The following is a 25,727-nucleotide window of genomic DNA, read 5'->3' on the forward strand; positions in this document are numbered from 1 at the left end:
CCAACTGGTTTGCTCATCTTCCAATGTTTCATGCTCAACTTAAAAAAAAATTAAATAAAACTCACAGGATGCAGCTCTTTTTAATTTAAAGGTACTAAAGTTAACTAGAAATGGGTTTTCAGCAACAGTTAGTAAGATAAATAGATGGACCCTCCCAGGGGGTGTGTGGGAGTGAAATTTGAATCAGAGAGAAATACAAGCTATATTCAGAAACATGAATTTGTTCCTTAAATATATATTTATATATGTATAATATATATATAGGAAAAAAAAAGGGTAAGAAATGTTGCATGTCATGCCCCTAACAAATTTAACTTTGAAAATGAGGCATCAGCATTAAGCTCAAGCCAGGGAATCCAATATTAAGGCATGTGGTGAGGCACTGGCATTTACAAGCTTGGGTCATCCACTTTTCCCACCGTTCTTACTTCCCCTTTCCTTAAGTCCTGCTGTAATAAGACTGGAGGTAAAAGGACAGGGTATGAAGGTATCCCTTGCCAGGGAATCACCTCCAGCATCAGGACTGTTGTGCATGTTCGTAAAGTTCGCAAGAATGAACACATGGCTGGGGTTTCTAAGCCCTATCATAGGTATTATCTGTTGGAGAAGGGACACTTCTCTTTCCCAAAAAGCATCAGCAAGTGCAAGCAGGAAAACAATTCTCGAGACAGAGATACTCTGAGGAGAAGGGGCCCAAGACAGCAACAACATAGGAAAGGATGGGATAGAAGAACAGAGGTGTCCAAATAGGTTGCAAAGCTCATTTCAGTTAAGGAGCTCCATTTCACTTTCCCTGTTAACAGGGTTTGAAGGCCCAAGAGTGGAGATGCAGTTTATCAACACAGAAAGCACAACTCAGCCCTCTCCTGCATATCAGTCTTTGGGGTTGAAACAAGTGCATTCTGTGTGAACTCCAAGCACATATTCACACTGGGTATGACAGCTGCAAAAAACTTACAATGTGGCAAGACCAGAGCATATTGCTCCTCTTTACCACAAGATTTTCTGAATACACCTTTCATTCTACTTACCATATTAGGCATTCCTGCTCCAGGAACTGGCTTCTTGTCCATTGGAAACTGTGGTAAGCTATTCTGCAGTCCAGCTTTATTCTGCATCGGAGGGCCAAGTCCAGTGGCTCCAATCTGCTGCCCAGTATTTTGACTATAGGGCTGGCCATAAGGGCTAGGATTGCTCATCATTCCCATCTAGGAATTAAAATGATAGGGTGTTTAAGTCAGATAGTTTAAATTCACAATGTAAAAGGCAAATTTATACTTCAGAGAAGCAAGAACAACAGCCATGGCTGCAATGCAATATTGATCCACATGCTTCCCCTGCTCCTTCATGTTCATAGATTTACCCATCACACAACAAACTGCTCAACTAGACAGGTCCTGTAAACACAACAAAGCTAATTTAGCAATCTTTGAACCTGACTGGACAGAAGTGGTCTGATTATTTCTTTATAAAATATTTGGTTCAATAGATTTCTCATTTCACCTTTCTGAATCACAGATTTGTACAATGGACTACATAATTCTTCCAGACTTGAGTTCTCCCCCCTGTATTTGTGCAGACTCCAAGTGGAGACAAATACCACCTTCATTCATATCAGCAGAGTTTATCCCAAAAACATCCTACCCAACTGCTAGCACTCCCACAGCTCCTCTCCTGACAGGCATAACAATGCATTATCAGTACATAACCATTTTCAATTTAAGCATACACCACAGTCATAGGTAACACCTCACAGTCACACCAACTCATTTGCAGTACTAGAGGTCAAGGGAGAGGACAGATAGAAAGTCTGCAAACAAAACAAAAAATTCACCCACAGGGGAAATAGATTAATGTTTCATACAAGCCATATTCAACAGTTCTGGCATACCAGAATACCATTTGTTGTCTTGGACTGCCCAGAACCTAAAGAACAAGGAGCAATTTTGCCAATAAAGTTGTTTGTCCTCTGACATTTTTTTCCATTCCTTGCATTCCCATTTATTTTCCATGGGAAATTTGGCCTTCTAGGACCAAAAGAACTAGACAGAGGACCAGAAAAACTGGAGATTTTCATTAAGATTACCACGTTCTCACCATTACTCAGGCAGGATCCTCAAGGAGCCGTAACTCAAAAACAAAGGCACAAAAATACTTTAAAGAGCTGTGTTGTTTCAACTTACATTAGCATTTGACTAGACAGTGCCCAGTCTCCTTGATGCTCTTTGGTTCAAAGCATTTTCCTGCATTCAAAGAAGAACTTAACTACTATGGCAGGCTTGTTTCTAATCACTTCTACATTTATTCTTAAAGCATCCTCCCCTAAGAGAAACACCTTGTTTCTGCTCACCAAGCTTCTTCAACCTGCACTAGAAGTAACCAACATGCCCTGAGATTACCTGCAATTAGTCACACTTCCCTTTTTCAGGCTCTAACAGCCTCCAATCCATTATAATAGCCTTCAGTTTGCATTTACAAAATAAGGCAGGATCAAACTCAAGCTACAGGAAAAGGAATACAAAATTTGCTAAAGAACCTGCCACTTTAGACATCTGATATGCACAAGTGAATTCACTTGAGGACAGCCCCCCTCCTCCACATATAAGCAATAACCATAATCACACAGCAGTAATTCATTAGAGAGCAATGAAAAGAACCTCTACACATGGCAGACAAACAAACTACGTAATAATCAAGCAAAACTGAAAGCCTTCCTTCCCACTGCCATGTCTCGACCACAATGAATACACCAATGGTGACCAATGAAGCAGCTGCTGCCAAAACCAGGACAGGTAATACCTAAAGTCTTCCCTCTTCTCCCTCGGAAGACTAGTAAGACCTTATGTTCAAGTTAAGCAGAAGGCAAAGGGAGAAGAAAAGCATAAGGAGCCAGCAAACACACCTTCAGAAATATTCCCCATCGTCACAGCCATCTCAAATTGACAGACAGGTTTCCAAGGCTCAGTGAAGGCCTGACAGTGAGGATTAGTCCCTTTAGAAAACAAGGTATGTTTTCCTGTAAGATAGCCTGGTCCTCTTGAGGGGATCTCAAAACTCCAGGGAGAGTTTTGAAAGCAAGGACATCCCCAAAACCATAAATTTCTGAGCAAAGCTTTAAGTTCATTAACAATCACAGCTCCCAAAGTCAGTTGACATCTGAGAGTACACCAAAGCACAGACTATGCTGGCTATCACTATCAGCAGTCCCATTTGATTTCTGTAACTTATGCTGCTATCAGCCTTAAAAAACAAACTAAACAATCCAGAATTAAAGGCTGAAGGCACATTTTTCACAACTTGGTGTTACAGGGAGAAATCAAGACCCCCAATTCAAACAATTGGGGACTTCACAAACAGATATCAAAGGGTTCAGAGTAACTGTGGCCTTGTGAGCCAGCTCTGTCCTGACTACAGGGTAAGAAACTCAAACCTAGACTTAAAAAAGACACTTTTGCTATGTCACCCAGAACAGCTTTCTAATAAAACTCACAGATGAGGTTTCACCAAGCCAATCAACATTTATATTTGCAACAAAGCTGAACACAAACTTTATGTGAAGTTTCATAAACTTCATAAAAATTTTCAAATTACTCATCAAGTTGGCTCAGCACAAGGATCTCTGATGCTTTCTCAAGCATCAGCCATTGGCATTGTTTGGGCTGCAAGACCAGTCCCCTCCAACAAGGCTCTCTCCATGGCAGAAACACAAGGCTGCCCTCCAGCCCACTGTGCCAAGGGACCTGGCAGCAGAACACCACCTGCCCAGCTCAGCCTAGCTGCTCCTTACTGGGTAATATTCTCCCATTTTAGGTGGAGAGGCAAAGACAAGAGAAGCTCAGGCCAGGTTGACAGGCAAGCACACCAAACTCACTCAAAGCCAGACACTCAAGTAACACCTAAGATGCTAAAAACCAAATTCCTCAAGGCCTCCCTAAACAAATCAGCAGCCATTACTTGATCCAGGTGAGATTGACACCTGCCAGATCCTCAACTGAACCTCACAGCAATGTCCCCCAGTTCAGCCATCATAGACTAACTAACCTGACAGCAACCACCTGCATGCCTCTCTAGACTGAGTCAAGAGAAGGGTCATTTGGGAGATTCTCCACCTGGCACAAGGTGGCCTTGTGATCCTGCACAAGAAGCAGGAGCATGCTCATGTTCTTTGCTGTGACATGTTGAGAAACTTGAATAAAAGAAAACATGTAACAGGAAGAAAAGTATGGCCTCATGACTACAGAAGGAAGATCAAAATCCTGTATAATTTTATCAGTAGGCAACAACCAGGAAGACTGATGCACGGTTCGTCAGCACATTAGTGATCTTTGGGAGGGGACAGATAAACAACCAAGTGCAGAAGAACCAGCTAAAGAAAGGTGGTGTTAGTACCACCACGTAAGAGAAGTACAAGGCTTCATCTGCAATACAATGCAAAAACATACATGGTTTAATTAGAGCTACAAGTCAGCAAGTGCAACCTCTACTTACTCTTCCCCTAGCCACCACTTCCTCTCACTGCCCTTCCTACTTCTCTTCATATTCATCCAAAGTTTTTCTTCCTCACCTCACAGCTTTCACTTAATTACATCACGTATGCAAGAACTTGCACACAAGGAAGAGCAGACAGAAATCCAATTGACAGTAAAGAAAAGGAAAACAAGGGAGATCAGAAAATGATGATAGGTGGCCAATAGAAAGCAAAGGTGATCTTAAATGATTCTACCTTTTATATACACAATAGAAAACAACATGGCTTGCCTGCATCCAGGGGAAGCAGGGGCTGTCAATATCAGATTGGTGAAAGGTGTGTATCTCTCACCACAGATGACATGAGTTCAGGAAACATCGTAGTTTACAAGCAGCATCAGACAGGGCTATTCAGGTACTCCCCCCAGTCTATGAAGAGTAACTACAAAAGCAGAGGAAGTTCCCCAAGGTTTTGTTCTAATGCCATGAAACACATGCATCTTCAGTTCAGAAGAAGGTCAAGGGATTAACTCTGCTTCTGGTTTTACTCTGGTTAATACCACAGAGTACAAATTGAAAATGAATACCTCCTACAGGTATGCACACAGACATTGCAAATATTCTACTGTTTCTCTATAAGACCGTGTCATTAACATTCTACATACTATTCTGTCTAATTTACATTTCTACATTTGAAAGACAGCTAGATATCTGCAGTAGTACTGAACCATGACCAGCTTTTAGATTTGCAAAGATAATCATAAGTGTGGAAAAGTAAACAAATAGAATGAAGTTTTAATAACATTCTTTCAAGGAATCCAGTATCACAGCATCAACTATGTATATCTCTATCAGGGAAACTGCAGTGCATGGACTAGTTTAAGGCTATACTGATAATATCTAGTATCTTTCCATATCCACAGGTTCACAAGTGAAAGTTAATTAACTTTACACAAACAGGAAATTTAGTTTTAGTAAATTCCAGCTGTGTATTTAAAACCAAGAATTTACTGTACATCACTTCCTAGTGTCATTCTACTGAACTGTAGAACATTACTGAACTCAAGCATGCCCTAACTACATTTTGCCAGTGGTGTTTGCTGCATTCCTTCCAAGGACTGTTATTGATTATTATTCTTTGCACTTAACTGCATAGTATTTTAAGATGCCTATTTCAGGACACCAGCATTATGTCACCGCTATTTCTGCAAGAAATAGCATTTCTCCCCATGCCACTCCAGAAACTTAGACTCCAAATCTTCACTGCTTCATTTTTCCCTCATAAACAAATATTCCTCTCTTACTTTGGTATACAGTGAGCAGTTATTCTTTTTTTCACCTTGGTTTACCAAAGAAGAGAAAGACAAGGACTGGAACTCACACTACCCTTTGAACAGATTCAAGTACTTGATCATATAATATGCTTAGTAGCAGACTCTCAACAGTATGGATACACTTACTGTTTAATCCAATAGCTACTGAAAAAAGAAAGGCAACCAAGAATACTTACACCTATATAAAATGAGAAACTTCATATGCTAACACTAAGGAATATATGATGTATTTTCTTAACCTAATTTCACAATTTGAGGGTGAAATCTTCAATCCTTTCAACTTTGAACAGAAATTTATTATTATGAAATTTCTTATTGTTCAGCTCAGAGGAAGTTAAGGAGATTCTGACAAATTTTGTTTGTCTTTGTAAAATATTGCCATTGAATCCTCTTAACAGATGTTAAACTGCTAAAGCAAATAACAGCAGACAGCTTTGTACTTACTGAAAGAGTAAACCAAGTCACCAGGAATTACTACTGGAAGTAAATGTTTCAAGTGAAACACATAGCAGAGGTAGTAGTAATGCCCTTACTAATCTGAACTGCCTACACATCCACTTTGTTAGTGGAGTAAGGGAATTTCTTGAATCAGAGAGGAAATGTCAGTGACCTGAAGGTCAGGTCTAGCACTCTGTGGTAGAGCACTGCTATGACAAAAATGCATAGAGCAACTCATACAGAAAATACCCTCCTCCCCTAATACAAGGCTGGACAGTTAAGACCCTAATGGGGCACTCTCAACAGAGCCCAGTGGAAAAACAAAACAAAGGTTTTAAGAAGATAAAATTCCAAATGAAGAATGGTTCAAAACCGGAAACATGAATCAGCTTTTAGCAAATTTGAGCTTTGTAATAAGCTACCTGCTCACATTTAAATCAAAGCTGTAAAACTATCTAGTGAAACAAAATGCCTGGAAAATACTTAAATGATGACAGAACCCAAGCATTACAAACAATTTCCAAAACACTATTTCAAGAGTAAAAGGCATGCCTGTTACCCTTGTAACTTGCACAAAACCAAGTACACAGAAAGCAAAAAACTATCAAGAATTCAAAACTTGTTACAATTCCATCCCCTCCAAACTTCTAACACATCCCTTCAGGGTAGACTTCCACAGGCATTTTTATGCCTGAACTGTCACCAACGTAGGATTCACACCCCCCTCTGACAGGCAAGATCAACTGCTTTAAAAAATCCCCTCCCTAACACAGGGATACTAGCTTTCCAACTGATGAGCATGAAGTGGACCTGAAAAAAAACTGAAAATAATTGTTTTTTAATGACCACCTGAGTTTCAATTTCAGTCAGGTTTAGTTTCTCAACACAGCCTGTCATGCAACTGGCACAGAGACAGCATCCAGACGGAACTGCTCCTTCATATGTTGGTGACTGCTAACATCAGGACAGAAAACTACAGCATTTAACCACAGGATGGAAGCATCAGATTGTGACAGGACAAGTTTATGAATAGAAATAATTTACAGTGACATTTGGGATTTAAAGTCCTAAAAGTAACATGCACAACTAGAGAAGGTTGGAAGTACATAGATAATGAGAATTGGAAGTACGTAGATAATGAGCAAAGTGTTCCACTCTATTGCTAGTCAACGTTTTGGGAAGAGAGGAAGAAAATTTCAGTAACTCCACAGGATAACAGAACAAAGCAGAAACATAACTAATTTCACTTTTCCAAATTGACTAGCCCCTTGGAGTTCATCTTTCCTGTTAGAAGAGCATAACATCCTCCCTCCCAATTACTCAACATCACAGGAAACCCTAAGCTGTTCCATACAATCCATTGCACAAAATACCTCTATTTCATTGAGAGAGAACACTCTGAAGGAACCCTCCCATCACCTAAAGGGGATGCATTTGCCAAGCTAACACGAAGTTAAACAATCATAACCAAAGCATCTTGTCTGGTTTTTTTTTCCTCCTACTGAAGGAGAGCTTCTGGATAATGCCCATTTTTTGCTGCAATGAAGGAAACCTACAGAAGTTATTAAACAAACTCCCACATGAACAGCAACACACTACTGAATTTACCAATTAGAAAAACTGGCTTTTAAAAACACTTTGCTTAAGGTCCTCTGTTTTCATCTACTTTTGAAGATTTGTAGGTGGAAAAACCTAAAAGCAGATGGGTGGGGAGATAAAATGGTCAGACATTACTGTTGTCAGACTTTGCTAACTCTACTGTATGAAGTGAAACACAGGCTCCCTGCCAACAACCAAACCAATTGAAGACATTCTGGAATTTCAGCCTCCATTTCAGACTGTTCTCTCTCATCCGACAGTTTCAACTCCTTTATGAGCACTATACCCACTATGCTTAACACCAAAAGTCTCAAGATTGTTTTATCAGTAATTTAAGACCCCTAAGTATTTTTAACCAGTCTGGGACTATGAATTTCATAACAGAAGTTATTGTGTATTTGGTCTGAATATTTTCAAAAGCATAAAGTGTTCTTAATTTACATGTACAGAACTTTTGGAATTTAAGTAAGGAACGAAGACAATTTAATTTTAGACTAAATCAGTCAAAAGCTTGATTTTATGTCCTTTCTTTATTTTTAGATAAATTAGTTTATTATAGTGCATAACTCTACTTCAGCTCTGATAAGTAAGGATGAAGTTGCATTTCATCCAAACACTCAATATGTCAGTTTTTGACCTCTGAAGATAGCTTTCTAAAGATTAAATTTTTTTTTGATCAAGGAATAATGAATGAGGTGTTATATAATTCCAATGCAAGAATACTTCAAGCAGCTACATATTTCTTACCACTGTGAGCTGCATATAAAATTTCTACTTTAGTAATCAAGCTTTGAATCATTTTCCTATCACGCAAAAATACCTGAAATGACCAGACCACAGAACCAACTCATTACTAAGCATAGATATATATAGCAACTAAGACCAAAGAATTTCACAATTAATGTTCACAAGACACAAAAGTAATTTCACTTAATATAGTAAAGCATGATAAAACTATTAATACACAGCATAATTTTAATGTACATTTCAAATACATTTATAGACTCTTACTTATCATTCCAAGTCCTCCAAGTGGACTTTAGGCATTTTGAGACAGATTTAGGTATTGCACAGGAACTTAAAAAGAACTCTCCCCTCATTAGCCAAGAAACACAAAATACCCATTTAAAATTAACTAAAACACTGAAGTGTTTTCTAGGCTTTTGACCAAAACACAAAAAAATGGAGAATACTGGAGAATAAATGGCTCCTACTCTAAGCTGCCTAACTGTGCATTACAAAAATTAAATTCAGACATCTTTTTGCTCATTAAACCAGTAGGTCTTCTCTCATCTTTTCAGTGACTTATGACAACAATTTTCTTCCAACCTGTTTTACAAAAGCACATTTATTTCCCTCTTGGTATTGATTTCTTTTTTCCCAGATTTCTGGTTTACTCTCCAATAGACAAAGCCACTGCGAATTTTAAAACTAGAACTGAGTCAGATTAAGAGTCTTGAGAACCCAACACATACAGTGAGTACATCAGTTAATTCAAACCTGCGTGCACCTCTTGGCATCTGCTACAGCACAAACACTCAGCTGATCTCAGACAACAAATACTTGCAATAAGTCCTACAGAAAAAAAGCACCACAACACCTAAAATATCCTGATGGATTCCCATCACACTCACAATACCAGCATCACATTTAGATGGAAAAATACAATTGAAGACAAAGCATAAAACAGAATAAAATACAATTAAGTTACTTTTCAGTGTTATGGATAAATAGTATTGTCACAAGATTGCTAAAATAGGCTTTTTAATCTAGCCATAGTCCTGCTTATTGTGCAAGATTCAATTTTTGCTTCCTATGGCCATCACAAATTCCACTTTAGCACTTCATAACCTATTTAATCCATCATACAGGATTCTTAAAGAAAAAACCCTATAGACTCCACAGTGCAGGGAATTCATTTTACTAAACAAAGTCAACAATGAGGAAAAGTAATGAAGTTTAGCTTGTCTTACCTTGTTCATGGCTCCAGGCTGTGGCCCTCTTAGTCCAGCCTGCCCTCCCATTTGTGGAGTGCCTTGTTGCAGTGTCTCAGCCAACAAGTTGCCAGCACTGCCCATTCCCGGGTTTGGGTACGGCATATTGGGTCGCCCTCTGCCTGCTCCAATGGAACCGTTCATGACTTGCCCCTGCATCATCCCCTGTCCGTTGCCTGCTGCCAACATCCCAGGATTCATGCCAGCATTCATCCCTGTGTTCATTCCCATGCCAGGCTGGTTAACTGGGCTGTTCACTGTTGGCATCATTGCTGCTGTGGATTGAGCAGAAGGACCCTGGTTTGGTCCACTTGCGCCCATCGCCATACTGGGAGAAGTCAAGCCAGCCTGTGCCATAGGGCTTTTCACCATGCTGTTTAACATTCCCATTCCAGGACTACTTTGTTGGGTTTGACTGGCCATGCCTTGGCCAGGGCCACCAACCCCCATATTGAGATTTGGGGAGCTACCAGCCCGTAGAAGTTCAGACAGCTGCTTGTGTTTAGAGGCAGCATCTTGTGCCAGGCCAAGGCTGGTCTGCAGCTGATTAATGTCACCACCATTGGTGAGTCCAAGTTCTGTGGAGCTGATTAGTTCATCTGGCAAGTCATGTTCCAGATCAAAGAGTGATCCAAAATCTGAAAAACAAAACAGATTGTATATGAAGTCAGAGTAATTAACTGTCTTGAAGCTTCTACTTTTTAATTTCCAGTAACTAGTGAAACTTGACCTTTTAAATTTGAACAGAATTCCCTTATCAGTTGTTACTGAAAGCTATCTAATTCATCAAGATAAAAGTAATTCTAAACTTTATGGGGTCTAAACTAGAGAAAACCATTCTACTTCAGCCTTCTACAATTTGTATTGAAAGATCACTGGATAGCTCAGCCTACTGTCTCTCAACTTGAGAATTTCAATAAGGGGGAAGTGAAAAATACATATAGAAATCTCTGAGTTCGCCAGTGGAATTAAAGAGCAATTATGAGAAAGAATTAGCAGGTTGATGGGAAAACACTGCCTTTATAACTTTTCCTAAGCTCTGTCACTTTTGGAACAGCAGTAATTAATACAGCAATACAATTTTTAAAAAAGTTTACTATTTATAAAATAACCAGTAGAGGTTTGGTTATAGGGTTTTATGTTGAATTGGGTTTTCTGGTGTTTGGTTTGGTTGGTTGTTTTGGTTTCTTTTTTTGGGTAGCTGTTTGGTTTTTTTATTCTTCCATATGCAGTCATCACCAGCATTGAATTGCCGAATTTCACTGCAATTCCGTAGCCGGTATCTTCCCACAACAACCACTGTCAAAAAACAAAGTAACCCTTCTTGCCACAAAGCTGTGAAAAACACCAGGATGAAAAAACAAATTCCCATCTCAAGAGCCCATGAAAAGTAACTAAGTGGCGAAAGATTGCTACTTGGAATATATAGATACAAGAATATCACATTCCCAGTTCCCAGAATCGATTTTCTAAAAAAACCAAGAAGCTCGTATGTCTACGGTAGTAGTACATACCTTGGTCTACTTCATCTACAGTAGTTAAACCAAAAATAACTTGGAAAGCTTATGGTTTCTGACATGCATTAATGACAACTTCCCTCTCCAAGTGAGAGAGGAGCTGGTGTGCTGTTCTCACCAACAACGAGTATCTGGTGAGGAATGCAAAGCTCAAATACCTTGGCTTCAGGTAATCAGAAACAGTGGAGGTCAAGATCCAAATGGTCCAAGTATTAGTGGAAAAGGACTACAGTTGAACAGTTTGTAAGTCAGAAAAGTTCACCGGCATTATGGATCTTCTCTTTATGTTTAAAATGTTTTGCATGATACTATATCCAAATTACCCAACACCTGGACTAAGAGTTCCTACAACTTCACAACCATTATCATCTATAAGAATATGAGTTTAGAATTCTGAAAATAGGGTATGAGATTGGCAAGAATGCAGGTACACCACAACAGGGATTTTAACACTCCTTTTATACACTCTACATTACTACAAACCACCAGAGACAGACTGAAAATTTCCATTAAAGAACTTTTAAACTATTAAAAGCAGGTAGCCCATTCTTCATTGCCATTTATCTTGTGCTAGAAGTTGTGCTCTACAAGACACACTACGGACTGATCATTCTTTTGCATGACTGGTATTTTTGAGGATTTAAAAGTGAAGGAACAATCAGAAGAATAAATCTTTGTCCAAGTAGTCTTTCATCTAAAATTATGAACTTAATGTTGTGTGTCAGTAGATTCATCTAAAAAGACACCACACACCCCTCCATCTCCACAAAAAACAGAACAAAAAACTAAAACCAACTTACAATGCTCAGTGTTTAGCTTAATTATGTTTTAATGAACATGGGAAGAGTTAATGGAAGAGACCCTCAAATTAGAGATCCACAAACTGGAGAATACCATCAAAAAAAATTGATGACAGCTTAAATCAGCTTCCATTGGCACCTTAAGAAGCGTGTTAGGACATGTTTCACAGACAACTGTTGAAACACTACATCCTGAAAACACCCTGCTAACACGCTGACAAAGAGCCCAGGAGTGAGGAAGGTGTAAAAGATACTCAAAATCAGGAAATTCACAGATTAGTCTGTTGGCCTCAATGATGAACAAACAAAACTGAAAATGAAAGTTAAGTGACTGGAAAAAAACGTGACCCAGCACAAAGCCTGTACCTACAACAGAACCATCATGGCAGCCCAGACACCTCCCCATCAGCACCCACACAGTCCAAGTTTTTGACTGTAGCTGAGCAAAGAATTTCTGCTCTTGAACAAACACAACTTCCAGCACAGGGCAAATCCCAAACCAAAAGTCCTCGCTTCACCTTTCTTGAGTTCAGACCATTGCATACAAAGCCCTTCACAAAACCAACTGTAAAATGACTGGTAAATGTTTAAATATGAAAAACTAATTTGTTTATCAAACTACCACACAGTATTTTCTCAGGAAGACCCATACAGATGATTTCAGATGTAATACCAAAAAGAGGCAGTGCAATTCTTGTTTTGAGAGACAAAGTTTTGATCATCTTGACTCACAAGAAAATATTAATCTGCTTCTCTGAAGACCTCACTCTTGAAATTCTCCCTCTTCATAAACGAGGAGATAATTCCAGCTTTAAGGCTTACTTGCACATTACTAACTGGAGCATCCAGGTACAAGCTATCTGAGCTCCTTGTCCTGGTCATTTTGTGACATCAGTGAACAGGAAGAAAAATGTCATAAAAACTGTAAGTGGCATTAATTCTTTTAATTAATGCCTTAAAACACAATGTAGCACCAACTACATTAACAAAACCCACCCCCAACCTGAATGGCTGTGAAATAATCCTAATTGGACTAGTTCTTTACATCAAAACAACTAGGACATTCCAATAAAACTTTCCACATAAAACTAACTTGCTAGGATTTTTTAATCCTGGAGAATATACTACAGACAATTAATTGCAAAAGAATACTGTCAACTATTAAGAACAGTAAGTAGTAACTACCAAGATTGTAATATTCTGGTGTGAGTTTGCTCTTTTTAGAAGCCTTTTCCAAAAATAAATCTTCAAAGTCTTCTTTAGTCAGTAGATATAGAAAAAAAACTTCCAATTGTCTGATCAGCTATGAAAATAACATTTTCAGTCAACTGCTGGGAGGCAGAAATTTTCTGATACAGGACTGAAACAAAATCTCAGTGATCATAAAGATGAATAGGACCTTGTGTATTTCTAACAATTGCAATCCATTTCAGTCTTCTACATAGAACTGGTGACCTAAAGGCCACTCTAGAGAGTTCTACCTATCACCAAGCTATAAACAGTCAAGGCTGGGCCAGGCAGCTCACAAACCATGCGAAAACAAGATCATATATACTCACACAAGAGCCAAAGGCATAGTTTAAGACAATGGTGAGAAGAATTCAGAGAACCAGTTGACTTTCCAGTACACTGAGCTCACTGCTACTCTTGCAATCTGTTTCATTAAGGATATGCACAAAGATTTCTCGCTAACAAAATCAAGCTTGTGGGCAGGCAGAGGAGGAAGATTAGTCCTGCAAAGGTTTGTCCACCTGATTTATCATCTTTAGAGACCCTGACACAAAGAAAATTGGGATGTAACAGAATAGACAGTATCTGGCCTAAAGCCCAAAACCATCCAGTAATACACTGGAAGGAAGTGGTAGTGGTAAAGCTAATCCTGATCTCAGTAGAGCAGCACAGAGCTATTCCCCATTATACTGTTTACGGTATTGTTAGTGTATTTCTTTCTCCAGGTAACACAAACATATAGAATAGATTGGTGCTACCACCCAAGAGGCAAAGAAAACAAAACCTCCTCCAAACAACATCTAAGTGGTAGATCCAAAAGTCTTAACCTGTGATCGTCTCAACATGCATTAGGAACTGTACCACTACTGAACACTTAGCAAGTCTTTAGGGGGGAAAAAAAAAAAAAAGTCATGAAAGTCTGATCTAACTTGCCCTGGCTACATTAGATCTTTAGTGAGAAAATCAGAAAAGACAGTAGAAACAGGTGCATCTTTATCAGAGGCAGTTCAGCTAGACTGGATTAAAAGTGCCCTAAACTGCGAGAAGGCAACTTCAAAAATCAGTGTACTAACTTGCACTGCACACTATGGACTGTCTTCTTGATTCTGGATTCTACTTCTAAAAGTCTACCTTTGACAATGTCAAATCTGCAAAATGCAAGGAAACTTCCAGCCTGGGTTGAAAAGCCATCTGGCACCAAAATGGACTTTAAACTAATACATATGCAGAGTGTGCAATCAAAATCCTTAAGTCAATAAGACTTCAGAGTCTTATCAAGTGATCAATTTTCAAATTAGCTACAAAGTATTTATTTCAAGTCAGTTTTACTGCAAGAGCACCTGGTAGCACCAGTGATGCAACAGCTCTCAAAGCAGGCAATGTAGCAATTTATGACAGTGCTTACAAAGCAGGGAAAATATATCAATACTAACTACTTAGCAAGGAAATCAACACGTGTTCAGGTGGCACATATGAGTTTCTTTTACATGCTTTATAGCCTACAGTCAGGATTCCATCATTTTCTCATTTCTGGATTAAGAGAACAGACCTTTACTCACCTTCCAGAATAAAACAGAAATTTCTGTCTGTATGCAAACTATCTGGTCCTAGCAAATAGGCTGCAGTGAACAATACTAGTTTTCTAGGAACTTCCCTACATGCTACAAAATAGCAACACTTTATTCTCACAGGTATGAACCCTCAGACTCAAGCCATTACAGCATTCAGTCTTGAGAAGAGCTGGTACAAGCTGAAGGAAAAGCATCACGTGTGATCAGCCATACCTCAAGAACCCTGCACAACAGATAGGTCAGACAGCTACCGACTCCTGAGCCTACCTCTGCCAGACCAGCAAAGAGGTAAGAAATTCAACAGCTCATGTTCCTGTTTCCCATGTAGTATATTCCAAACAGAGACACACCAACTTAGAAAGCTGCTGAACACACCCTTTTACACAAATGTTTCTGAAGCCCAAGAACCATGGATCAGCTTATATCACAGTCATTGGGTTCACTATGAAACAAGCAGACAGGACACTGAATACAAAGCATGCATGTTACAGGGTTGACAGGAACTGCAGATGATGTTGGACCACATGGAAAACACAACACCTTTGCCATGCTTTCAGACAAAGAATGACAATAAGGTGCTGAGGTCAGTATCTTCCCTGCATGGGGATACAAGAGCTACCTATAACTGAACAGGGCCTACAAGTAACAGAGAAGGTGCCCAGAAGATCTCACCAGTATTCCAGAGAAATCAGCCATTCAGGTTTGCAGTCAAGCACCAGCATTACAGGCCCTAAAGCACACTGTCTGAAATGTCTTCAAAAAAACAAACAAACAAAAAAAAACCAAAAAAAAACCCAAACACCAAAAATACCCACAAAAAAACCCACAAAAAAACCCCCCAAAATTCAAAACATAAAACCAAAAAAAGACAGAAGATAAGGAGACACAATAGGATAATCCTCAACTATCCATGAAAATTCAGAAGCAAAGGTGAAGCACAGACTTGCAACAAAATGCTAATAAAGTCATCAATTCCCAAGGCCTCTACAATGACAGAAAATTAAGCTAGACAAGTCCAGGCAGTTTTATCAGGGAAGAAAAAAAAGGAAACAAAAATCCACATGCTCAAGAAAGAAGCACACACCAACCTGGTAGGAACTTTGCTATATTGCACTTTGGAGATCAGACCATCAAATCCATTAAAAGAGGGGACTTTTCATGTAGATCCTCTATGAAGCCACAATTACCCAATGATAACACAAGTTCTGTCAAAATGTTCTAACTTAAAATGTAGAATTAATTTAAATTCATCTACTGAACTGATTCAAAATGAAGGGGCAAAACAACCACATCAGCCTAACATATTAAGAGTCATCATTGCAGCTACTGCTTCCAAAATCTTCAGAGAGCACTCCCTGTAAAACCCTAATGGGAGGTGATCTCTTGCTCAACAGCAACTGAGAATTCGTGTTCTGTATTATGCTATTTGAGTAACAGTCTTCAGCATTAGACTTCAATATTAATTCTGTTCTGTAAGAAACTGGGAAAGCACTGCCATCTTCCTCCTCTGCCAATCCAGAAAAAAACCCTGAATTTCTTCACCACATCAAGAAACATTGTGTTTTGAGGTAAGAGACTGTAAATCATACAAACAGAAAACATATTAAAAAAACCTTATTTGAAACACCTGGAAGACAACAAACACAAAGGCTCAAAATATGCTGCCACATTATGGTAGCAATTTCTGGCACAAATATTTCTAAAAATGATTAAACATCTGTTGATCAAAGTCCAATTCACCATCTAGAATGTACATGATTCCAATATTAGTTGTAACAACCAGGCATAAATGTAAGTACAAATGTGAACAGCAACAACAAAAATCATTCTAAAGCAGCAACAGTATATCATTCAACATCTACTGAAGTCCTAAAATAAAGACTTCACTCTCTCAATTTTTTAAGCTATCCTAATCTCTATTCAAACACTGGTGTCAAACACATCAACTTTTGCTTAAGGACAATAGTCTCAATTTCGTGAAGTCTCAATAACCTGCAAGTTTAAGTCATACTTTTCCCAAACTAATATCAACTGAAATGACTATTTAATAGACTCTGATTGATCATGTTTTTTGCAGCTTCAGAATAAAATAGTATTTATAACAAAATTTTCAGTCTTATATTCAAAGTTCTTAAAAAAAACAGTATTTAGAGATACAGATGATAGCAGGAGTTAACCATAGAAAAACACAGTGAAAAGACAATGGTTATGAGTCTGGAATATATAATTGTAATTGTTCAAGGGAAAGAGAAGTGGTGTAATCATATGGAAAAGACTGGGGTCAAAATTCAGGAATAGGGTATGTTTAAAGATTTAATATTACTTAAGGAGGAATTGCAGAGACATTTCTATTTATGTACCTGTTCATTCATGCTGTTATACAAAGGTACTTGTCTTGCCAACACTGATAACCCACATATGAAGTTTTTACATTTCAATTCCAAAATGCTCAAGTCAAACCATCATAACTTCCTTATGAACATGTTGCTATTTTCATAAATTTCATTGGGCTACCTTCAACTTTAGTCAAAAGTCTCTAAATTAGTATTCTTATTCCCAGTGGCATCTGTGTATTCACACAGGTCTAGAAAGTTAGAGAAGCTGGTGAACAAAAACTGGGTACATGCAGACAGGATGGGAACACCCTCATGGTACACAGAACACACTGAATCCACTTTAGAAGTGATTACAAATGTTTCAAGAAAATAGTAAAGTTCATTTCATTGTCAAGTTAACAACGACTTGGAAATGATGCAATCTGCATATACAATTACCAGAAAGTCAAGTCACTTTTCTGAGTTCATTCCCCATTACTCCAGAGTAAAAGCAAAAAGCAATGCTGAATTTATATACAAAAAAACATACAAGTAAACAAAATAACATAAGTCAGCAGATCAGACTTCATTATCTTAAACCAGTAATAGTCCAGATTTACTGAAATTACATTCAGCAACATGTAAAAGGGAGCTTAGCTTCAGCAAAATTTGTACTGAGCAAGCCATATATCAGCATTTTGCTGGAATTTTACTTTTTATTAGGATTCCAAAAAGGAAAAAACCCTGAAAATAACTATTTTTTCATTCATTAAAACAGTAGGAGTATGTTACAATCTCTCTTAAAACAAGATAATTTGTCTATTCAGTGGTATTTGGAAGTCCTACAAAAAAAAGAAACACCAAATCTTGATTCTGCAAGCAGAGAAAGAGGCAGTACAGAGGTGTTTCACACCATCAAATGGGAAAGAGCTAAATCTTTATCTGCCCCATCTCACAACGACCACTAATAGAAAATAACCTGTTTTTCAAGATTCTGTATCTAACTTGCACTTTTTAATGAATATCTTAGACTGGTCTCCAACTTCACATGCTTGATGTCAGGTATGTTTACAGGAGCAACAAGTTACTGTGGTTTGAGACCCCCAAAATTCAACACTCCTTCTTCTAATTTTCTTCAAAAAGATTTGAAAGAAATAGGTGCTTGAAGGAGAATATTGTACATCGAGTTTTTAAGAGAACTTTAAATACATTCATATGCTAGTGCATTTAAAGAAAACTTGTTGCTGTTTAGGAAGAGAATGATAGGTTGTCTGATACTGTTCAGGGGGAGGATCTCTGCCCTAGTTTAAGTTCTACAAATTCAAGGCAGCCACAGAAGTTTTTTATCAGGCACACCACCATATGCAGAGACAGATGTATTTTACTTCAGCCTGCTGCTACAGTTTAAGTGAAGACAGAAAAACAAAATCCTTGGAGACAGGTGTGCATTGTTTAGTTGTCAGTGAAATCTACGCAGCAAAATGACTCCAATTTGTCAAATTATAAATCTAAGTTATTTTTGGGCAAACCTTCTCAGAAGGTGCACAAATTCAAGAGATGAGAAAGGCTGAAATAGTATCATTAAACAGTTGGAACAAGCACTGAAAGGCTGCTTCTGCTAAGCAGCTAAGAAAGTCACTGAGGTGACACCCTGGAGGATGACCAAGTAGAAGATGCAGGAAATACACACTAAATCATACAAAATTCAAACTTAATAACAAAGTGGTTTTCTCCAAGTGGTTATAAAGATACAAAAAAACAAAATTCCTACAGTAGAAGTTCAGCATTTGGCCCCAGTATCTTATTAGACCCACATTCCCAAAAAACATATACTAAAACCTAGAGTCTGATAGACTCTTCCCAGATAAAATTTGGTTTTCTGCAAAAGGTGACCAATAAACTGAACTCAAGGCAAGCCCTGATCTAGGACTGTGAGGAACAAGATGTAAAAATTAGAAGAATTTTTTTTTAACTAGGATTTAAATTCCCAAGTGTTTTCCCAAACAGAAGTTTTCCCCTGCAATATTAAACTTGCAAATCTAGTTTTAAATTGCAATTGTAAACTGGTTTTCCAGTCTCAAAGGCCTTTTATTGCTAAGTGCTCAACACTCAGTTTTACACTGTGGTACGTATGGTCCTTGTGTTGGAGTGAGCATTTATTTTTTTTAATTAGGTACCCTTCTAACACTGCTCAGAAAAAGTACCTACCTATGCCAGAGTCTACATGGTGAAAGACATGAAAGAATAGATACAGCATTTTGGAAATTTACAAGGCTCAGAAGTCTGCAAGATTTTCTTTAAAAAAAAAATCACTAAGCACTATATGAATGGCTGGTTTACTTTTTAAACAAGTCTCACAGACTTATATTTTCTTAATTTATGTTTATTCCTAAAACAGTTACTTTGAGAGCCTGTTTAGCTACACAGCAAAGACATTCATTTTTGTCACACAAGCATCCACCACGACAATACTTGACTTGTAGTATATGCTATCCATCATATGACATTTTAAGGCAAAACCAGCAAGAAATATGGCTTTTAACAAGAAGGGATGAAAACATTAAAGTGATGTCTGTAAGTTAAATGTAGCTAGTCAATCTTTAACGTTAGCTAGGAAACAGATTGATGAAAAGTTGTTAATTTTAAATGTAGTACATACAAACACCAGCAAAAACCACACAGCTCTCAGAAAAGAGACTTGAAAAGGGCAGTGAGGCAAGATTAATACAACTCATTTTGAGAAAATAAACATCCTGATCCATTCGGAACAAATGGAAGATGAGAATCAGTCAAAACTGCAATAGTCCAGAAGAGAAGTTACATTACACGTCTTAGACCTTTGATGTGAGGGAGAGTAAAATTTCAAAGGTTAGAAACAGCTCCTGACAAAAAGGAACATCCAGGCTTTACAAAAGATGGATATTTCAAGGGAGATTGAAGATGTGCTACTGCGCAGAGAAACGTGACTTTTGGGTATAGTAAACTGAAGGATATTGAGGCACATGCCACAAATGCCAACTAATTGTGAACAACTGACTTCCAGTGTCCCAGCAAGCCCGAAACACTAAGCCCTTAAAATCTTATTTTCAGATCTAGCAGCCTAAAGACATGATACTATACAAACACATTGCAGCAGGGGGTGTACTCCATTTTTATTCTGTGCAGAAACACAGCAGTCCTGAACCCAGAGCCCAAATCACTTTCCCAGTTAACACAAAACAGGTTATTTTTATGCAAGAGAAGTACATGGGGAGGGGGGTGTAAAATACAATTAAACTCTCCTGCCCTGAATATACCACATAGAAATCTGTACATAACAATTTCAGCACAGCTGCATTAATGCAGGAAAAGTTAAGGGATTCACGAATAAAAAGACATATTCCCCCCGCCAAAAAAATCCCAAAACAAGTGATTTAAAGCATCCAATTAAGAATCTATCTTTATAAACAACTTTGACTCATTCCAAGAGGTAATTCCTCAGGATGCACTCATGGTATTCTGCTGTAGTAGGGGGACTAAAATGCACCAATTTGCTAACATAATATTTAAGAAAGTCTTGTTAGAATAGGTGAAACAAATAAAAAATGTTGCTACCAGTTCGGAAAGGTAAGCAAAGGAGCTACATTGGCAATGTAGCCAGTTTCATCTTCTATCAATGTAACCCAATGTAACCCTGCTGGTACAGAAGTGTGACAAAGTCACTGTTGTTACCAATAGACGATCCCACTCCAGAGTTGTAATGGTCCTCAGAAAACTTAAGACCTGGACAAGATACATTGATCATTACCGTTCTTCTTCGCAACAAATTTAACACTTAAACCAGAAAGGAGGGAAAAAAAAAGTTGTAGAAAAACCTGTGTAGTTCAAGGGAATCCCACACAGTCCTGCCTCTGAAATTATTCCAGAGCTACACAACATTAAAGAAAAAATGAGACCATTCAAAAATTCTAATATACTACATTGGAAGTACCAAGACTTTCTCAACTACTTCAAAATATTTATTATAAGATGTGCTACAAACATTCCAGTTTGCCCTACTAAAGTATGAACTGGCATTAAAAAAGCAACTTAAAAGCACACTAACACAGTATGTTCCATGGCAAAGGAAATTCTGAGCACAACACATCAACCATCTACAACTTTTAAGTCAGAAGATGCAGCACTGCAACAGAAGTGGGAAATGCAGCTATATTTGGCTGCTGCCAATAAATCAAGTATATTAGGACAATCTCTCCTTACTTTTTAGAAGAAAGCCACCAATGTTAGTGTATTCCAGGCCCAGAATATGAGTATCATCCAAGTCTACAGTGAAAACATGAGTTAGAGACTCCTCTTAGTCTTCAATACAAATATACTTTACATCTGCAAGTTTGGGAATAACTTAACAGGAGTCAATCATCATCTTTACATATCTAACAAACTAAAACGTTTGAGATTAAGAAACTAATCAAAAAGTTAACAGCAAAAACAGCACTAAACACAGGTGCTGCAAAAAGTTTCATGAACAGTGCAAATTTCTTTCTCCTTCCCTCTAATGGTGCTGAGAATCTAACAGTTTTAAAAAGAGTGCTTGAGTAAGTACATAAGCACCATGTTACTTATTTCCTATAATTATCCAAGGAGTGAGGACAATAAAAGATTCTATAAGTGGAATTTACTTAATGACAGCTGCTTGCACTATTTCAAAGCAGATTTAGCAGATAGGTTAAAAAATTGTAAACTTAAAGCCGTTTCCCACAACAGAAGTATGACAAAACAAACTGCAGTTGCAAGCAGCAAATGAAAAAATATAACCCTCAAAATACATTCATTGCTTCATGGGTTGGATTTTTACAGAAATAGGTATTATATGTCATGTTAAAAAACACTGAAAGTAAAGCTGTCCCATATTCATATAATTAGTTGGCAATAAAAAAAAAAATAGCCAGAAAATTAAGAACTCTTTAATAGGTCTTATGTAGCACATATGAAGTGCTTGCAAGACTATAAACCTCTGCTATCAGATGATGACAGTCCAAATCACTTTGGGAAAAATTGAAACTGTCTGAAACTTACTGAAACTCTCCAGTCCCTAGTGTTTCACTAAAACTATAAAAAGTTCATTTATTAACTATATAAACCTGCCCAGTAAGTTAACAACTAAAGACTAAGTATTCTGTGAAAGACTACACCTGATAAACTGAAATACATTCACATCCAACCCTTATTTGATCACAAATGTCCAAACTTAGATGTATGCAAACATATGACATATGAATCAAAACGTGCCTTTAACTTTCATATTTTTGAAGCATCAGAACTTCTCACAAAATATTATTTCACCTCTCTAAATAGAGCAAAAATAACCACTATCAAGACAAATAAAAAGTGATTACTATTGAATTAACCACTGTTTTCCAAATGTAGCACAAAAACAGACAACAACTAGTTCTAGTTAAGAGTAGTTTCTCCAACCCTCTTCTACTCTTACTAGAGACCTGTTGATATAAGGAATAGTCATGTCCTCCAATTACAACACAGTATTGGCTGTATTTAATATGCACTAAAGGTCACACACAAATTTTTCAAAACTAATATGTCATTCACCAAGAACAGAAAAGGCAAAATCAAAATTTTGGAGATGATCCCAAGCAGAATCACATCCACTCCTCAAAGACCTGCTATTAAAACCTGGTGTTAACTGTCAAAGAGAGTTTTTCAGAGAGAACAAACCAAACCAACCAAAAAAACCCAACACCACCACCAACAAAACTACTCTTCTCTTTTCTTGCCAGTTGTTAACTGCATTGAACAAGAGCACTGGTGCCTTCAGAAATGCCACCACTCGCCAGACTGGCAGAAGGAGGCCTCCTCCATATCCCATAGGCTAACAGGATCTAATGTGAGTTCAAAGAAACTCCTGTGGGACAGGTAACAGAGTATTCTCATAGCAGAATGACACCAAATACTCACCTACTTCGCAAGAAGCATTAAAAAGCTGAACAGCCCTTTGTTACTTTCTCCCCCCTCCCAGAACAACCAGTTCATATTTGCTAGGGATTGGGACACCTAAAATTTCCATGCTCTAGCTTGCCTTCGCAGCATCACCAAAGACCTTTGCAGGACTGCAGAGACGTCCCTTTTCTCTTCACAGCTCTTAAGACTACAGGAGAATTTCAGACATTTTGGTCTAGCAGCAAAGAAACAGGAGATGCAAGATTAACTACACTCCATATTGATTCTTAATGCAAATAAGGTGAAATAAAATTTCATCTCTAAGAAGATAAGAGTCTCAATAAACCTTATGCTACAAGCATGGCATCTGGATTTTGGTTTTAGCTGTTTTTCCTAAAGCCGATGGGCTATTTGAATCAGAAAAGCAGTATTTTGATACACTTCTGTAAGGAAGAAGATTGTAAAAAGTAAATCATATAAGCAGACTGCACATAAGAAGGGAAAAAGAAAAATAGCAGAGAAATAAATCACTCGTTTCTAAACAAACTGTAAAAGAACCCCATATATGCAAAATAAAATACAAAACCAAGACATTTGTGTGTACACACGTGATTTAACAATAAAATATACAAAAGCATCGTCTTTAGCAGCACTTCGTTTGCTGCAACTGGCATTATGGTTAGCAAGGAGCTCGGTAATCGCTACTATTGTGAAAGACACGAAAATGACGAACTGTTAAGTTCTATCTGCAGCTGATCAAAAGCACAATAAACTGAACAGCTTTGCTTTCAATCACTTCCAAAAAACCAGAAGGGCAAAAACATCCGAACACCCTCCCTGTGCCATTAACGCAAATAGCTTCAAACGGAGCGAGAACAGGCGAAACAGACGCGAAGGAGAAAGGCAGGCTCGAGCTAAGAGCAGCAAAAGGGAGGAAGAGATTTAGGCAAAATCGGGGAGAAAGGGGCAGTAATTGCGGCAACGAGAAGTGGGGAGGGTCTGGGGCCCCGAGACTGACCTGTGCCGTCGCTGGCGGACACGGAGAGCGCCGGTGAGGAGAGTTTAGGCCGCTTGGCTGAAGGCGGGCCCGGCTCCACCACATTCTCGGCCATTTTTAATTTTTTAGACAATCACTCAGAGCAGAGAGAAGGTGGGGGGTGAACCCCAAAACCTTCGCGTTCTTCTGCGGCCCCGAGTCAGCTGAAGAACAACAATAACGCCGAGAGCTAGCGAGGAGGATCTGGCAGAGAAGGGGGGCCAAGTTCCCCTTTTTCTGCTTCTCGGGCTCTGGGAGGGCGGCAGCGGAGAAGCCGGGAGAGGTGGGAGCTGGAGCGGGAGGGGGTGAGGCCTCTTCCCCCAGGCGAAAGGGCTGAACGAAGATAGGAAGAGCAGGTAAAGCCCCCGCNGGGAGAGGTGGGAGCTGGAGCGGGAGGGGGTGAGGCCTCTTCCCCCAGGCGAAAGGGCTGAACGAAGATAGGAAGAGCAGGTAAAGCCCCCGCCAAAAAAAAAAAAAAAAAATTAAAAAAAAAAAATTAAAAAAAAAGGAGGCTGGGGAATTTTTTTTTTTTTTTTTTTTTAGTAAAATTAATCCCGGCTGTTGTGCTGGTGCTTCCTCGCCGCCGCCACCATCATCATCTTCATCCTTCGTGGGGTCTCCTCCTCCTGCTGCCTCCTCACCGCCGCCATCAGCCTCTTCCTCCTCGGCGCCGTCCTCCTCCTCCTCATCGCCACAAGGAGGCGGGCGAAGGAGGGGAGAGGAGGAGGAAAAAAGAAAAAAAGATCACCGTCCTCTAGCAGCGGCTCCTTCCCCCTCCAACACCACCCTGCGAAAAAATACCCACCGCCAGCGACAGGGCTGGGGGGGAGGCGGCGGGGGGAGTGGCACAGCGTGCGCGGGGTCCCCAGCTCCACTCGCTTCTTCCTCGCCCGTCGCTAATGGCTGCAGAAAGGGGAGCTGTAAGGATGAGGAGGGTGAGGATAAGTCCCAGGAGTCTCCGCTTCACATCTTGTTGTGCAGGGAAGGAGGAGGGGTTGTTGTCCTGATGGAGGCAGCACCGATCGCGGGATGGGAAGGTGGGGGGCGGGTTTCAACACCCTTTCTGCCCCCCCTTTTTCCTCTTCTTTCCCCTTCCTCTTTCTCTCGTTCGCAGTAGCAGGCTGCCCCCCCTCTCCGGCGCAGGCAGAGGGGCCGATCCCACAGCAGCGGCAGGAGGAGGAGGAGGAGGAGGAGGAAGAAGCCGGCCCCTCCCGCCCTCTCTGCCTACCTTCCCCCTTCCCGGGCGGCCGAGGACGGTGGCAGGGAGGGGGCTGCCTGTCTCAGCTCCCCCGGACCCACGGGCGATGCGGGGCGCGATGAGCGAGGGAGGAGACCCTCGGGCGCGGTGGGGACTCCCCGTTCGCCTCTGCGAGGGTGGGGAAGGGAGCGAAGAGGTTTGTAGTCGGGGTGGGAGGGGAGGCCGCGCAGCGACCCCTCCGAGAAGAGGCGTGAGAGGTAAAATTAAAATAATAAAACAGGAGAAAAATCACGG

The 25,727-nt window shown here is 39.4% G+C and overlaps 1 protein-coding gene and 2 long non-coding RNA genes across 6 annotated transcripts in view; 1 reads left to right on the forward strand and 2 right to left on the reverse strand.

Moving 5' to 3' along the window:
• Positions 1-24,598, reverse strand: part of EP300 (E1A binding protein p300) — a 60,342-nt gene extending 35,744 nt beyond the window's left edge. For all 3 annotated transcript variants that reach the window (XM_015627522.2, XM_015627519.2, XM_015627521.2), the window contains exons 1-3: positions 24,218-24,598; positions 9,812-10,470; positions 1,032-1,208 (exon numbers count right to left, since the gene is read on the reverse strand). In XM_015627522.2, coding sequence (XP_015483008.1) covers positions 1,032-1,208; positions 9,812-10,470; positions 24,218-24,311 — 930 coding nt within the window. In that variant the 5' untranslated portion in view covers positions 24,312-24,598. The remainder of the gene's footprint in view (positions 1-1,031; positions 1,209-9,811; positions 10,471-24,217) is intronic.
• LOC107204432 lies at positions 24,470-24,716 on the forward strand. The gene is made up of 2 exons (XR_001521587.3): positions 24,470-24,518; positions 24,613-24,716. It is a non-coding gene; the product is annotated as an uncharacterized LOC107204432 (long non-coding RNA).
• A 36-nt stretch (positions 24,717-24,752) lies between these two features.
• The window catches only part of LOC107204431, a 1,563-nt gene continuing 588 nt past the window's right edge, over positions 24,753-25,727 (reverse strand). For both annotated transcript variants that reach the window (XR_001521586.2, XR_001521585.3), the window contains exon 2: positions 24,753-25,153. This is a non-coding gene — a long non-coding RNA (uncharacterized LOC107204431). The remainder of the gene's footprint in view (positions 25,154-25,727) is intronic.

The sequence above is a fragment of the Parus major genome, chromosome 1A, assembly GCF_001522545.3.
Source record: "Parus major isolate Abel chromosome 1A, Parus_major1.1, whole genome shotgun sequence".
Classification (NCBI taxonomy): domain Eukaryota; kingdom Metazoa; phylum Chordata; class Aves; order Passeriformes; family Paridae; genus Parus; species Parus major.